Source organism: Brachyistius frenatus, unplaced genomic scaffold (genome assembly GCF_029030835.1).
Source record: "Brachyistius frenatus isolate BFR_SWC_R1_liver_20210118 unplaced genomic scaffold, ASM2903083v1 Contig_399, whole genome shotgun sequence".
NCBI classification, from domain to species: Eukaryota; Metazoa; Chordata; class Actinopteri; family Embiotocidae; genus Brachyistius; species Brachyistius frenatus.
Genome location: NW_027210998.1, coordinates 9,735 through 25,770, shown reverse-complemented (window position 1 = coordinate 25,770; position 16,036 = coordinate 9,735). Strand labels below are relative to the sequence as shown.

General features: G+C 43.6%; 1 protein-coding gene across 1 annotated transcript; it reads right to left on the bottom strand.

Annotated features, from left to right (window-relative positions):
* Nucleotides 1-14,620: 14,620 nt before the first annotated feature.
* LOC138636701 (N-acetyllactosaminide beta-1,3-N-acetylglucosaminyltransferase 2-like) lies at nucleotides 14,621-15,823 on the bottom strand. Its single transcript, XM_069724848.1, has one exon. The coding sequence runs from the start codon at nucleotides 15,821-15,823 to the stop codon at nucleotides 14,621-14,623; it is 1,203 nt and encodes a 400-aa protein (XP_069580949.1).
* Between the last annotated feature and the right edge of the window lie 213 nt (nucleotides 15,824-16,036).

Here is a 16,036-nt window from a genome sequence, read left to right as displayed (position 1 = left end):
AAACCTGTGTTGTACTATTCAGTAGTGATGAGGCGAGTACGCGGCTGAAACAAGGATCTGGAAATGTACTTTAGACGAGCATCATCCGAGTAAACGTCTGCTGATCAAAATCCTCATTAGCAACTACTGGCTCTGACTTCCACTAGCTGTGTCCACACATCGAGGATACACACAAAGCCCCGCCTCCTCACACAAAGCCCCGCCTCCTCACACAGAGCCCCGCCTCCTCACACAGACTGCTGCAGCTCACAGACAAAGACGCACACGCTCTGTCAGTGTCCATCAACTCGCTCCTACCTCGATAAGATATCTTCACTCAGCTGAGCGCTTTCAGCAAATTTCGATGTGGACTGTGTCGGCATAAATCACCCAGCTTCCCACTGTCAGTTTATTTGATAAAATATTAATACCAGGCTGAAAGCCTGGAAGTGAGACTGACTGTGGCCCCCAGGGCGGTACAGAAAGCCTTCCAGACTTGCGATGTGAACTGAGGGCCACGGTCGGAGACGCTGCCGTGCAGACGGAACATGTGACGTACCAGGAGGTCGGCAGTTTTGAAAGGGGACAAAGTGGGCGGCACAGATCGGACAGGCCAGAACGTAGGTGTGCACATCAGCCGAGGCAAAGCGCTCCTTGAGGGTCGGGAGGGCTTGGTCGGCTTCAGGGGTCCATGTGAAGCTTATTTTGGTGGAGAGGAGTCTGGCGAGGGGCACAGCAGTCTCTGATGAAGCAACGGTAGAAGTTAGCAAAGCCCAGAAATTGTTGGAGTTGTTTGTGGTTCGAGGGAGTTTCTCCAGGTCGGTTCTGACTTGCCCCTTCTCCATGATGTAACCGAGAAACTGGACAGAAGAGGTGTGAAACTCGCATTTGAATGAGAAGCAGCTGTGCCAGCTGAACAAGGGGTGGTAGTGGGAGGAGACTGGAGGTGGGCAGTGGATGAAGCCACACCCTCCAGACACAGACCAGAACATAGAGCACATGAAGGACAAAAACAAACCGGGGAGAAGACGGGACACGAGGAAAAGGGTGATTTGGGAAACAGAGGGAACGATAAACAGGGACAGGCGGAGATCCTACCACAGGTTAACGATCTGCCTTGTTTCTGTTGACCACACAGGTATTTTTCAAAGCTAGTTGAACTTCAGCTGCAGAGCGGCGTGCTGCATGTTCACTTTGCTTGACGCAGCAAAAAGGCTACATGAGGCGTTATAAATGAGGATTTCAGAGTGCTGTGGTGTTTTGTCACATTGTTTTCTGTTTTGTTTTTTTAAACCTGTAACCCTGAAACACTCTGCAGTTTCAGTTATAGTTTCAATCATAGTTTATCCATTTTTATATTTACTCTCCAGGCATGTAACATTGAACTTTCATCTACTTTCAACACATCCTGTTGATACATTTATTGTCAGTTGTTGTGAATAGCAGTAAAGCTGATTGGCCACCCACACTGCTGCTGCTGAGTCAGCAGAGAATCATTAGGCTCTGATTCGGTAGGAGAGTCTGCTACTTCTTTCTGTTTTGTGTCCACTTGCCTCTAATAGAGCAGATCCTGCCTTGCTGCAGGTCGCACAGTTTGGTGACCTTGGACTGCACACAGAGACCAGCACACTGCTGCCACATCTGACGGAGACAACAGGACAAAGGGAGTTCTGTAAAACAGATTGAAGGTGACTTAGAAAAGCCATCAGATCTCCACTGTTGGCATGAAATATCAGAACAAAACTTCAAGTCTAAATCTCCTTTTGCAATTTCTAAAGAGTTATGTTCGTTACGCCTACAGACGCACATCGTTTGTAGCTTCTGGCTCTGAAGAATAAAGCCAATGTGGAAGTGTCTTAAGCTGCAATACCACCGAGTGCCATTAGAGGTCGGCTCCAAAAAGCCTCCGGTTCCATAGACTCCCATTCAACTTCTCATAAAATGCTCAGACAATACAACTTCTCCATCAGTTATCTGTATATCATTCACTAAAGTCACTCCTTCTTCTTAGTTTTCTGGAGGTCCATCTGAAAATAATCCCTCATTCATTAGAAAATAAGCTCCAAAAGATCTGTTTGGGGGGGTGGAGGGGGCGTGTCTGTTTGATTGACAGGCTTGTGGTGCTGACAGGTTACAGCTATCGGTGGGCGGGACGTAGTATCGTCAGGTTTCCAATCAGATCGGTCAGATTCACCGCTGGCTCCTCCCCCAGCTCATCCAAATATGGTCACTTCCTGCTCCAAACCGCTCCGAATTATCAAGATGGTGACGGACAGAATCTGAACTGGAGGATTCATAACGTTCACAAACCAACAGGGGACGTTACCGTTAGTTGCCGCCTGGTTACACCCCACAATAAGAAGGTGTAACATGAGTGAAGCGCAGAGGGCCTCCACAATGAACTGACATCATCCTCTGCAGTCCATGAACACAAACAGGTGATTTTATGAACATGCAGTCATTACTTTTCTAATACTTTCTGTGTACAAATTTGATATTTTGATTTGAGTACAGTGAGATGTTCAAGAGGCTCACAAGGAGAAATCATCTGAGAGCACAAATAAAAGTAAATAAACAGACACCACAGTACCTTAAAAACTAACAATATACTGAGTACATACAGAGACATTCAATTCAGCAAAACCAATAGAAGATGTCAGATGAAGCAAATAAATACTGAGTTTACTGATTACATTATTCCTTCATGTAACTGCCAGTGCTTTTATTGCTGTGGAACTTACATTTTATTATTGTTGAACGGCAGCAGAAAACAGTCAGGATTCTGCACGTGTATGAGGGGGTTGCAGGGGATTATGGGTGGAGGCTGCTGCCTGGCAGGTGATGCTCAGCGTGACTCATTGTGTGGGGCGGAGCGCCCTCCTCGACCTCGGGCTGCCAGCAGAGGGAGGAAGCTGAGCGTGGAGGGTGGATCCAGCACCGCCAGCCTCTCCTCCTCGCCCCGCGGACAGCTGCCCACTGATGGTGTCCTTGGTGATTCTACCTGCTGGACGTGAGGAGCATTCAGACAAAGATCAGCTCAGGGCAGAGCAGTGGCTTCGTTCAGCAGGGGGCGCCACCAGGCAGCAGAGCAGATGCTGAGAGGACATCTGGACCGGAGGAGAGGAGTGACTCCGTCATAAAGTCACAACAAATATACACACACGTACTTTCCGAGTTATGTTACCACAAATAGTTTCTTAATGGAGCAGAAAATATTTAAAATCAACAGTAATGTGAACAATTCAGAGTGTTAAAGCTGCACTTGGTGGTTCAAAAAGTACTGACATACTATCTGGTACCTTATCATTTATTTATGGTCTTTAATCTATTCACTTGAATTGAAGTCACAAACACACTGCTTTTCTGGAAATTTGCATGGCAAGGCAGACAAAATGTAAAAGTTGTATCGTTTGATTTTTGGCCACAAGGTAGAAAACAAACAAACAATGAAAAGGGGAGGATACACAGCCACAACCTCCCACCAATTTTTAAAAACTGAGAGAAAACAATACAAAAGACAAAGACCAACACTGACATCTCATTGGAGTCATGTTTCAATGTCCTCTTTGTTCAGGTCTTTGTTTTTTCTAGTGAACCCCGTGAACAGAGACTGTAGATGACAGAAAAGCATCTGTTTAGAGCAGAGAAGGGCTGAGGGAACAAGCATCTTGTAATAAAGCAGAGTAAGGTCAGCAGACTCCCCATGTGACACCACACTGCCTTGGATTAGCTGCTGTAAGCCTATTAAAGTGGTTTGGACTGGGTGGGCCGGTAAAGACTGCAGTTCACTGCCTGCACACACTGATACAAGGTGGCCAGTTTGAAGGTAGGAGGTTAAAGGGCAAAGACAGTCCGTGTGTCCTGCTGGAGTGTCCTTGTGCAAGAAAAATATATATATAATATAAATATAATAATTATGTTATAAGAAGATACATTCTTCAATTAAAAAATGTAAAGTAAAAGCATTTTTGATCCAGCGATGAAAATGCAACAACACAAGGGTAGTACGTATTTTTTACACACACATCTCTGAGAGAGAGAAAGAGAGAGAGAGAGAGAGAGAGAGACAGAGAGAGACAGAGAGAGAGAGAGAGAGACACACACACACACACACACACACACACAATGAAACTTCAAACCAGAATTTTCCAAACAGCAGTGGTACACAAGGCTCCACCTGGTGGTGCATGAGCTCTGAGCTCTGTGTAGCCACTAACAAAGGTCCAAGATTTCAAGCTTAAAAATCCCCAGACGTGTATCAGAATAGTTTAGTGACAGAACTTTCACTTCAATGACTTCATTTTGAAACATTTCCAGCAATGTTGCCAACTCACAGTTTTGGTGCGAGACACCTGTTTCAGTCTCCGTCTCACGCTGCCCAAACTACTCTGATGCCAAATAAGAGGAAGTCCCTCCTTTATGGAAAAAATGGTTATAAATGATAAACAAGATTATTTTCTGCACAGAGGACAAAAGTCTAAACATCATGTTCATTTTTTTTAATTTGTTTTTTTTTAAATCACATTTCATCAGTAATATCGGTCCATAAACATCACGCAGAAAGAAGTCACGTGTGCCTGGAGTTGAGGGAGGATCACACATTTCTCCAAAATCACACCTTTCATGTGCAGTGATGCACGTGACAGAAGTGTACCTACTTTGATTTGTAAAGTTTAATTTTAATACCTTGAGTTTAGTTCTTCTGTGCTAAATTATTTTGTCCGGATTAGAAAGCATTTCATAACTTTGCAAACAGCTGTTTTTCAAAGAAAAAGTTTCTTTCCTCCCAACCTCTTTTTAAGATGATATCCAAATACATTATTTTTCCATTATAAGCCTGGCATTTTGTCTTATAAACCAATGAAAAGGAAAAAGAAAGGACAAATAAATGCCAAAGCAAGAAGGAGATGCTGTGTTGTTGTGACTTTAATAAGCAGGTTACAAACGGTGGACAACAGTATCGGTCATAGAGACGCAAAGAAAGGAAACTAAATGATAAATGAGAGGTTTGAATTATTTGTTAAGATACTTTGTCACTTTCTCTTCCCTCCTTTCCCCTCCTGTGGATCCATGTAGGCGTCAGGTGGCAGCAGAGGGCTGAAGCGCAGCAGTGACAGGTGGGCCGGCGGAGGAGGGGGAGGCAGGTCGGAGTCCGGAGGGCTGGAGTAGCTGTCCTCAGGATGGAGGTGGTTGTTGTTGCGGTCAGGAGGGGAGAGGCTGCCGTTACTATGGCAGCGCACCAGGAACGCCCCCCGGTGGTGACGGCGGTACAGCATGCCAGCCACCACGAGCAGCAGCATCACGATGAGGGAGCTGAGCAAGAAGAAAAGCACGTAGACGCCTTTAGTCTCGGGGGAGAGTCCTGAGCTGCAACCTGCAGGCAAACAACAGGAAGTCAGCAGCTGGCATGAAGCAGTGTGTCCGGGAGTCCGACTCACCGTATTCAGTCAGAGCACACGTACCTGCAGCCTTCACACCGATGCAGATGGTTCCTCCTGAGCCCAGTCGGGACTCGTCTTGAAAGCCCGGCCTGCAGTGGCAGGAGTACGAGCCGAACTGGTTCGCACAGTCGGCATTAACGTCACACAGAACCAACTGGGTCCCGCACTCATTCACATCTGAAACACACACACAGATGGCAGCTGATAATATTGATTCATTTCAAGGTTTTCTTTAACATGATAATTCTGCCAGGATATCTTTAAGCTGGTGCACAGGAGCCTTACTTCAAGGCCTAACTACTGCACTCCAACTGGCCCAAGTCAAAAAAGAATTACTGCCTGGCGGTCGGATGTCTCCTGTAACCAGTGAAGTGTTTTTTTACAACCTTGTCTGTCCAGACTTAATATATGTAGTGAAGTCTTTAAAAGAATGTTTGTGTTCACATGCTTGAACGGTGGAGCTGATAGTGATAAAACACAAACTTGTAGCCATGAAACAACAATTCAAATTTGAATTGTTGCTATAAAGAAGCTATAAATTTGAAAACGTGGATGCTTCACACATCTTCAACTCATCAGCGTGGAAAAACACCAGTTTCATGGTCAACACCAGAGATTAGTGTCAGCAATTCAGTTCACAACATCGTTGGTGTGTCTTTTGGACTACGGTCTGGAAGGTAAAAATAAAATGAGGAAAGTACCAACACAGGGCCGGACAAGATGAAGTCACAATGACATTTCCATCATAATTCCATTTTGGATTAAACTGTTGTACCTGCAGTCGACACAGACATGATGATGCCCCTCCTGCGGTTTCCTCCGAGGCCGACACCTTTGGCGAGGAGGCGCTGCAGGGTGGAGTGGACGACCCAGCGGACCTTCAGACCTCCAGGTCCCTGTCCGATCTGCAGCCAGAGGATGTACAGAACTCCTGCACTCAGCCTGCACACAAAACCAGCAGCCATCACGTGTGTCCTCATGAATACTGAGCTCCGGCTTTCAACAAATCCATCACGATGACATGACGGGTCTGTGATACAATTAAAAGGTCCAGGAAAAGCTAGAAACAAGATAAGGATTGTTTTGTTAAACTATATTGGAGTAATTCATGAATAATTATATTCCATAATTTATTTTAGGCTAGAAACTGACATTGTGTCAAGTGTTGCTTGAAAGAGATATTTTATTTTATTAGTTTCACTTTTCCTCAATTCTTCTTTTCTTGCAACTCTTCTGGTTTCACTGGACTTTAATCTGTTTTTATCCTGACTCGGTGTGCTCACTCTCTATTTTAAATGTATTTATGTATTTTCAAACACAGACTTATGAGGCCGTTTTATACCAACCTTTTTATTCTTTTAGAGGACACGGACAGTTGTGTGTGCAGAGCCTCCAGCTCGTTGCTCATCTACAGGAACAGAACAGAAGTGGTGGAGTGAGCACCGCCTTGGCCTTCATTGCTTTTTGCCGGCATGCTACATGTAGCATCTTCAGCAACATACCATCGCCTTGACTGACAGCAGCAGTGACCGGACCAGGTTGTCCCAGGTCTCCTCCAAATCCTGACTGAAATTCACCTCAACAGTCACTTCAAACAGGTGATCTGTCACAGACCAGAAACACTGACTGGATGTCAAAGTACTAAAACAAACGATCAATAGTAGAATTAATTAAAAAAAAAAAAGCAGGCTACAAAGTGTAAATTGGTTTAATCAGTATGTTTTGCAATAACTCTAGTGGTGGCTGAATTAGTAGAATACATTTATCTTTCATTTTATTTCTAGTTTGGATGCCGTCATCAGTTTATCATTAGCAAAAAATGTGACGCACTGAAAAGTAACAAAAAATGCCACCCGGGATCAGATGGGACATTTCTGGAGAATTAACTTTGCTGTGCATCGGTACATCGTTAGTCAAACATACTCACCACCAGGAAGATGAGGGATTTCAGAGTGATTTCGTATGTTCACTATGAGAGACGAACAAACAGCAGTCAGACAGATTCAACACACAAACACTGGATGTGTAATTTGATGCTGAGGTTGATCTAAAATGAACAGAACTGAGCCACAAGTCTTCCAGCCTGAATGAGCATATTGTTTGTGTTTGTTTAGATTTATGGAACGATGAAGGAGTGGGTTAAAAACTGAGGATCTGAGTTGTCATGAGGCTCCAGTTAAAAAATATATCATAAAAGTAATGTAACTTCATGGTTCAATGAAACAACATTGACTGGTGGTTTGAAAACAGGAAAATAACTATGGTCTCTTCATAAAGTCCAAAGACAACCCACTCATCCCCCGACCTGCCTGTAACAGACACCTCACCTCTGCAGGGCTGTGTCACAGCTAAAGGAGGACACTATCGTTTTCAGAGGTGTGGACTCGAGTCACATGACTTGGATAAATCTGATAACTTCACACTCAACTTGATGAATTCAGAAATAAACTAGACATCACTTATGAATTAGATTATGAATCATTTGTCCTTTTAACTGAATGTTTGTCATTTGTACTTAAGTAAAGCACTTAAATACTTTTCTTACTGACACAGAAAAACATCATAGTTTCATATTCAATGTTATAATAACATATGGAATAATATAACATTTAGCTTTTAATCTGGTGCATTTTAATGCAGTATTTGGTTGCTACTATTGTTTTATGGGCTTTTTCATGCAGCGTTTAAGTTATTTTAATAAATGATTCAGTGTGTTTTTAGTTGTTTTTTTGTTTTTTTTTAAGCCAAGAATATTAGTCCAGTTTTAAACCATCAAAACATTTTGTAGCCGTGTTATCTGTTTAAGCTGGAAGTGTTTACCAATGTCTCTGACTAGTTGTGTTAATTTGATATTTCAGTGCAAGTTTGGTTTGAGAAAAGTCACCTGATCTCTAATCTAACGTCTACGAGTTAAAGGAGATTTTACTTAAGTTTACCAAGTTTGGACTCTGAAAACATATCTGCATCAAAAATGATTCAATCTAATATCCGAGAATGTATCAGGAGCTCAAGTTAACCTGAAAACACAAAGATCCGAACCATCCAGGGGAGTGAACATGTTCAGATGGACTCACGGTTCCCTCTGTGGTCTGACAGCGGCTCCACCATGTTGGGGTGAGGAGGACTCTGGTCAGTGTGCTGCAGGTCTGGTTCCTCTGAGGGGGGGGGGATCTGATTTGAGGCCCGGTTGACCTCCTTCCGGTTCCTACCAGCTTGTTCTGAACTGTCGGCAGGCTGCTCCTCCTCCTCCTCCTCCTCTGACCAGCTCTGTGTTCTGCTCTCCTCCTCTGCACTGGCAGCTTCCTCCACGTTCCTCCGGGTTGCTGTTGGAACCTGAGTGCTGCCTTTGAGCTCCTGACTGTCGCTTCGCTGCTGTGGAGATGCAGAAGGGACAGCCGAGCCCGACCGGCTCGAATAGGTGTGAGCGACACCTCTTCCTGATCGGAAGGTCCTCTGGGTGGATGGCAGCACGGTGGGCGCGGCGGGGAACTGGTAGATCTGGGTGAAGTTCTCCAAGGAAAGATGGAGGTTTTCGTCCACCTGGAACAAGACGGAGGACAGACGGTGTCAAAATTCTTTCTGGTAGCAAAGAACACTGAAGCAAATGAAACCATGAAGCACCATTTTGATTCAACAGAATATTTTAAACAAAGGAGAAATTCAATGACAAAATGAATAGGACCCTTAAGCTTGATATTTTGTTGCACAACCTTCAGTCAGCAATCACTGCAAACAAATGACTTCTGTAGCTCTCTGACACCTGTCACCTCTTCAAACTTCCAGTGGCTTCTCCAGAGCGTCTTCAGATTTCATTGCTCCCTGCAGATTCAATGCATCCTGTGCCAGACGCAGCAAAGCAGCGCTAAAACAGAACCGAACCTCCTCCATGTTTCACAGCAGGTGTTCTTTTCTTGGAGAACTTCATCTTTTCTGTCTGTGACTCACCAAACAGCTCCAGTTTTGTCTCATCTGACCAAACGAAGTTCTCTCAGAAGCACTAACAGTGTGTCTTTTATCAAATTCCAGTTGTTGTTGTTGTTTTTTTTAAAGTTTTTCTTACAGTGGAGACCTCCTGGGTCATCTTTCAGCTCACTGGACTCAAAAAGTGATGCATGCTGCAATCAGACTGATGTACCAAGACGTTGGAGTCTATCTTATATCTGTGGTTCTTTGTCTCCATTCCCAGCATCCTTCTGTTTAAATAGATTTTTCTCTTGAAGATGCATCCAGGCAGTCCCATGGACCTCAAACTTCTTCATAATATAGTAGCTGTGGTCACAGCAACATCAATCTGCTTAGAGATGGTCTCTGTAGCCTTTACCTCAATGATCCCAAACAGCAGAGTGACCACTGTTCTCCATTTAAAACAGGCTAAATGACTGATTACAAGACTAAAGACATGTGATAAAGATAACCGTTAGTTTGAAATATCACTATATAACAGTTATTTAATTTTTTTTTTATGGGTGTACCAACAAATCTGTCGAGGCCATTTTCGAATAATCTTTGTAGAAGAAGCAATAACTTATTTCTTCACTTTCTGTGCTTTACTTTATGACAGACCAAAGGCTGCAGGTATACATTTAAAAAACTGCTCTCAATTTCATTACTTTTCGGGAGGAATGAAGCATTTTTCAAGGAGCTGTTAAAGGTCCCAAAAATTCCTCCATGACTACTTTTGCTCAGCCGACACACTTGTGTTGCTACAACCTTGTTTATGGGTGGCATTGTATTAAACTGAAGAAAATAGCAGACATGACTGATGCTTCCATCATCTCTTCATCTACTGTAACACTGTGTCCCTTTATATTTAGCCTCAGTGTGCCCCTCGTGTTTTAGCATATATTTGGGGCACAGATGGAACCATTGAGCTCTCTGAAAGATTATTAATCAGTGATGCTTGAAAAACCCCAAAAGATGGTTTCAAAACACTTCTGAAAGAACTCTAATCAACCGGATGACACAATATTCAGTCTGTTAACCAATAAACAATACTAGGTCAAATATTTGACCTTTTAATTTGAAATGATGGCTTTTAATTTGAAATTGATAGCGGAAGTTGTGAAATGTAACCAATTTATGGTGGTTAAACTTGGTTGCCAGAGCAAGGCATTATCACTGCCTGAGTTGAGGGTGCGATTCCCCCTCTAGAGTTTACGTCCACCCACCTCGGTGTCTGGGTCAGCGGCCTCCTCGGGCTTCCAGGGCAGCTCAGCCGTCATGGCTAAATGTTGATTGTAATAATCGTACATCAGATCAGAAGTGGGGGCCTCCATCTGTTCACTGTTCATCAGTGGTCCAATTTCACTGAAGTCCATCAGTCCCGGAGATGATTCGGACTCCTCGCCTCCCTCTGTGAAGCCCTCTCGTGGATTGTAAACCACCGGCGGTCCAAATGACTGGTATCGGCCGTAGAAGCCCCGGTACGGCGTGCTGGGCCAGCCACCGATCAGAAGCACGACATACAGAGTGCTCGAGGAAGACGTGTACTTTGTCTCCCGCCAGCACCCTTGCAGGACCTTGTGGGCCACTAAATGGCCGACGGGCTCGTCCACGTGGATCTGGTCCTGTTTGAGATGGCAGGCGTCGTCCGGGATCAGGTCCTCCAGGCGGAGATGAATCCTCTTCCCAGGATCCACCTGGATGGTCCAGTTGCACCACAGCGGCGGGTTGGAGCACAGGTAGTCTGGCGAGAAAAACTCACCGCTGTCCCCGCGCAGCAGCTGGTGGCAACTCCACAGGGCGAAGAAAGCGCTGCCGTCACCTCCATGTGCATCTGAACAACAAAAAGACCACCAACACACCCGTTTTATACGTTTCAGCTCAAGTGATCAAGTTTTCAGGCAGTGATTGAATTCAGTTCATTTCAGTGAAGGAAGGAAACCAAGTTGTTGAGAAATGGCAAAGCTTTAAATTCAGGAAATGGACAAATTCCCTTTCTCTCTTTCATAACATCCATTTCACTTGTTAGTCCTCGTGGTCCTGTACTCCTGCAGACAGTTTAAGATGAAACCTTGAAGGAATCTGAGGCACTCAAGAGGGTGATTCAACATAAAGTGTTTAAATCACTCCTGGCTATTGAATCACAGTAAAAAACACAACCGCATCAACACGTTTCAGCCTCTAAGGCCTTCATCAGGGCGCGTGCAAATCAATTGCCTTTGGTCTGTTCCTTATATGTGTTGGTCAGTGGTCACATGACCAGTATGGGCCAATTAGCAGCCACCCAATGCATGGGAGCTTTGGGTGGCTCCCAGTCTAGTATTTGGACTAGAAACCAAATACAGATATTCATCAAAAATCTCTTGGTAGCTTTAAATACATTCAAACATTAAATGGCAAATAACATTCAAAATGACCCAGTTGAGTTGTTGTGTTTTTTACTGTGATTCAACAGCCATGAGTGATTAAAGACTTTTGAATTCATCATCCTCTTGAGTGCCTCAGATTCCTTCAAGTTTTCAACTCAAACCGTTTGATCCCCAAACTGAAGAGACTGAAGACAACCATTCACACCCCGAGCAGCACTCCATGCTGACACTTTGACAGCCCTGCAGACAGACAGCTTTTACAAATTACAGTCTGTTTGTCTGCTGATTCTTAGTGTGGACACAGTCCCATGAAAAGAAAAAAAACTAACAATGAAGCAAAAATGAACTGTTTCCCTTCCTTTCAACCAACTATTTCCTGCAGAAGAAGTAAATTCATTGTTTAAAAAAAAAAAGGCTCACAGTTTGTGGAACAACTGGTCCCTGAAGTTTTTAGCAATCATTATGCAAATAGGAGGAAATGGTGCATTTGTTGCGGGACTAGTTTTAGTGGTGTAGTAATCCTCAGTTGGTCTTCTTGAGAGTATTTATGGCAGCAGGATGGTGTACGTAGAATTATGTCACACAATGTGTGTGTTCACTGACATGAAGTGAAGTGTTTTGGATTTTTTTTGGTCAACAATGTGAGCTAGTAAGACATGTCAGTCTCTGATATGAACACACTTTACTTTTTGGGAGATTATTATTGCCTTTTTTTTTTTTTTTGGAGTCTCACCTGGAGACCTGTTGGCTTCTTCTCTGTTCACCTATGGACAGAAAGAAAAAAAATATATATATACACACACACACACACACACACACACACACACACACACACACACACACACATATATATATATATATATATTTGTTAAAATAAACAAAACTAACACACAAGCTGATTTCAGTAAGATGATGGTATCTTACCTGTCCATCACAGTGTTTACAAATTATACCAACTATCAGCAGAAATATGATAAATACATTTTTAAAGTTGAAACTGTTCTTTTGTGTCATTTTACTATCCGAACTTTTTCAGCTAAACTACTTAAATATGTGAGAAAACAAATGAGTCCAGTTGATCCTCTGAGCTTCAGGTAAACTGCTGTTTTCCTTTCCTGTCGGAGCAGGTGAACTTCATCAGTCACTTGATTGAGTTTCCTCTTACAGGCTGTTAGCACAAGCTTCGTCCAGCAGAGGTCACTATGGTATTTCATATTCGGTTTTTGCAGAACAGCCAAGTTACACTTTTTCCAACTTTTTTCTTTCACTTGTGATTTTGCCTTTGTGAGGGTTTGTGTGTGTTTCAGGTGCTTGTTTGGTTTTGTCATACTAGTTCCAGACAAACACCTCTGTCATGTTGGTCTTAAAATGAGATATGATCAGGACAATAACCTGGTATTAGCTGGTTCAGAATGACTCGGTTATTTTGAGTGCGTGTTAGTAATGTGATACGCACCTCCAGGCGGGTGCACAACTTGCGTGCGCGCGCTCTGTGAGCGCAAAAAAACATACGTATGATTAAAAAAAAAAAGATTATAATTGTGAACATCATTCTGTTCAATCCGAGCAAGAGCAGATATGTTCCACTATTCATTCAAATCCACTTTTCTGTAGCAATTCAAGGGAGGAGACGACATGCTGATTGGTTTGTTTCATATAATGCCCGAAACACAGCTATGATTAATTAACCATTCACCTACACTCAGACTCTATAAACTAGTTGGACACACATGAAATGCACTAAATAAACACCTGAAGTTCAGAATCATTATGAACATTTTATTTACAAAATACAAGACACAAAAATAAGAGATTCATTTTTGCATAAATATGGCGTTATGAAAGGAAGTTGGCCGTTTTGTCAGGCAAAACAGTTCTATAACTTTATGATCAGAAGTTTTTGTTTTTGTTTTAGTCTTATGGTTGAAAAGAAATGGTACAGATTTAAGAATCATTGTAGTAAAAAGTCTGTTACTGATGTTTCACTTGACTATGAAAGGTCCTTACATTGGTAGTGGATAGATTACTAACTCTAACAGCTCTCCATTAGATCTCCCTGATTCTGGTTTGACCTGAAACAGATGTAAACATTCAAATATTCAACCAGGAAATCCACATGCACGTGATAATGCTGATTTTGATATTGAGGGAACCGCCATGAAATTACAGACATTGGTGATTTCTGATTTAGATTTTTACTCAATAAACCACAATTCTCCAACATGACATTTCATTTCATACCTCTTCAAATCTAAGTTCAAATTCCATATGAATTAAGCGTAGAAACATTGCATGTCTACACACCAACATCCGAGTTGTAATTATAAATTTGAAAAAACAAGAATGCCTCACATCAATCATAGTTTAAAGCTCAAGACCATTAATTTCATGTTTAACAAAAATGTTATATTAGCAATAGACAGTATATTTTACCGCCAACACGACCAAATATGCAGTTATACAGCGGTCTGTTGACATTTGAACTCTTTCCAAACAAAACCAGCGAACACACACATTAGCCAGCTAACGTGCCAAAAAGTGGGAAGTGTTTATCGTGCATGCAGGGATTTTGGACTATGTTGTTTTTACGCATCCTGTCCCAACGCTGCCTTAAAATGAGCTTTAGTGAGGGTAATGTTTGTCTATTATGCAGAAGAGCATTGATTCACCAAATACTCTCATTGAGATAAATGGACTACAGCTTGAGCAAAAGAAAATAATAGAAAATATAACGGACAAACTTGACTTGAAAATACTTTTTTGATGACTTTGAAATACTGAACACAGAGGTTTTTCTTGAGTTTAATTTGACAGTTTGACAGATTTAAAGTTGGTTTAAAATGGCAAACAAATTCAACAGTGCAGACAAAACATGGAGAATGAAGGAGATCACTGGCAGTCACGCTCGGGGCGGACGATCCACGGCCAGATCTTCAACATCTGCTGCGGCGTCCGGCTGTGAACCAGCATCAAGCTCCGGTAGATGCAAGGGTTGGACCTGTACTTCTCCTCAATGTCGAAAGTCCTGAAGCCGGTGTGCTTCTCAGGAACCAGGCCGAGCTTCTTCAGGCACATCCCTGTATAGACATCATCGATGGGATACAAGACCACCTGCTGAGATACGTTGTGGAGACGCATCGCTAACTCCCCAGAGTACAGATATCCTCCACCGCCGGCATAAGGCGGGTACCGGCCCACAAACACACTCTCAGGGATAAAGTACTTGAGTTTCCGGTCTCTGTGTGGACTTGCATTACTGATAACATCACCTATGAACAAATCCTTGGCCTTGACCTCGGACAGGCCTTCCAGAAGGTCAATGATTCGTAAGGTGTTGACGAAGACGTCATCATCGCCCTTGAGAATGAACTGAGCGTGAGGACAGTGTTTGCTGAACCACTCAAGGAAGAGAACCTCCTTCAGGGTGAGGTTGAAGAAGGTGTCTCTGTAGTCCCACTGGAGCAGGTCTTTGTGAAGCTTCGCCTCACGGCCGAGCATCACCCGCAGGTCTGGGAAGTGGTCTGAGGACAAGGTGTTGCCCAGCAGGAAAACTGTCACCACAGTCCGGTTGGCCAGGACGCCTGCCTGTCCCCAGGTTTCCCGAATGGCCTGCCGCCGGTCGAAATGTGGGATCAGTGACTTGACTGCCAGCAGCAAGAAGGGTTTTTCATCACAGACATAAGGCTGATTTATCAGCATGGGGTACGTCCTGCAGCGCATGTGCAAAAGGAAGTCCTGGAATTGCGGCGGTAGCAAGTTGTAGTCCAAGATATGTGTGGGGACTCTGTAGTCTGGTTCACAGGGGTTCAGTGGTCCAGTGTCATTCAGCCAATCCGGCATGAGGGAGTCAGTGGAGAGTCCAGAGTTGATGACCGGGTTGTAATTGAAGTCCAGGCGCTGCTGCTCCTTGTTCCAGAAGACTTTGCTCGGTACCTGCTGGCGCCAAAACCGACTGGCTGGGACTCGTACTTTCCCGGGGGCACGTCTGTCGTGCCCCAGGTTCCAGGACACAGCCACCAGAACACAGAGGAAGATGTTGAGCATCATCATCATCCCGCAGAGCACCCTTGCTTTCCTGCGTGCCACAGGCATGTTGCCTCCCCTCTGCATCTAAACACAGGACAAGAGATTCTGTTAGAAATGACAGAAAATCAGTGGGAAACGTCAGCAGTGTCACGACCTCTGCAGGCAAACTTACAACAAAGCCAGCATATAAAGGAGCATTTGGAAACATGAAGACAAAGTAGGTCGACACTAAAGACACGAGGAAGACTGCAACAATCTATTTCAGCAGGTCAATGGAAA

Coding starts and splice junctions, on each gene's coding strand:
- LOC138636701 (XM_069724848.1), bottom strand. CDS start 15,823: ATGCCTGTGGCACGCAGGAAAGCAAGGGTGCTCTGCGGGATGATGATG.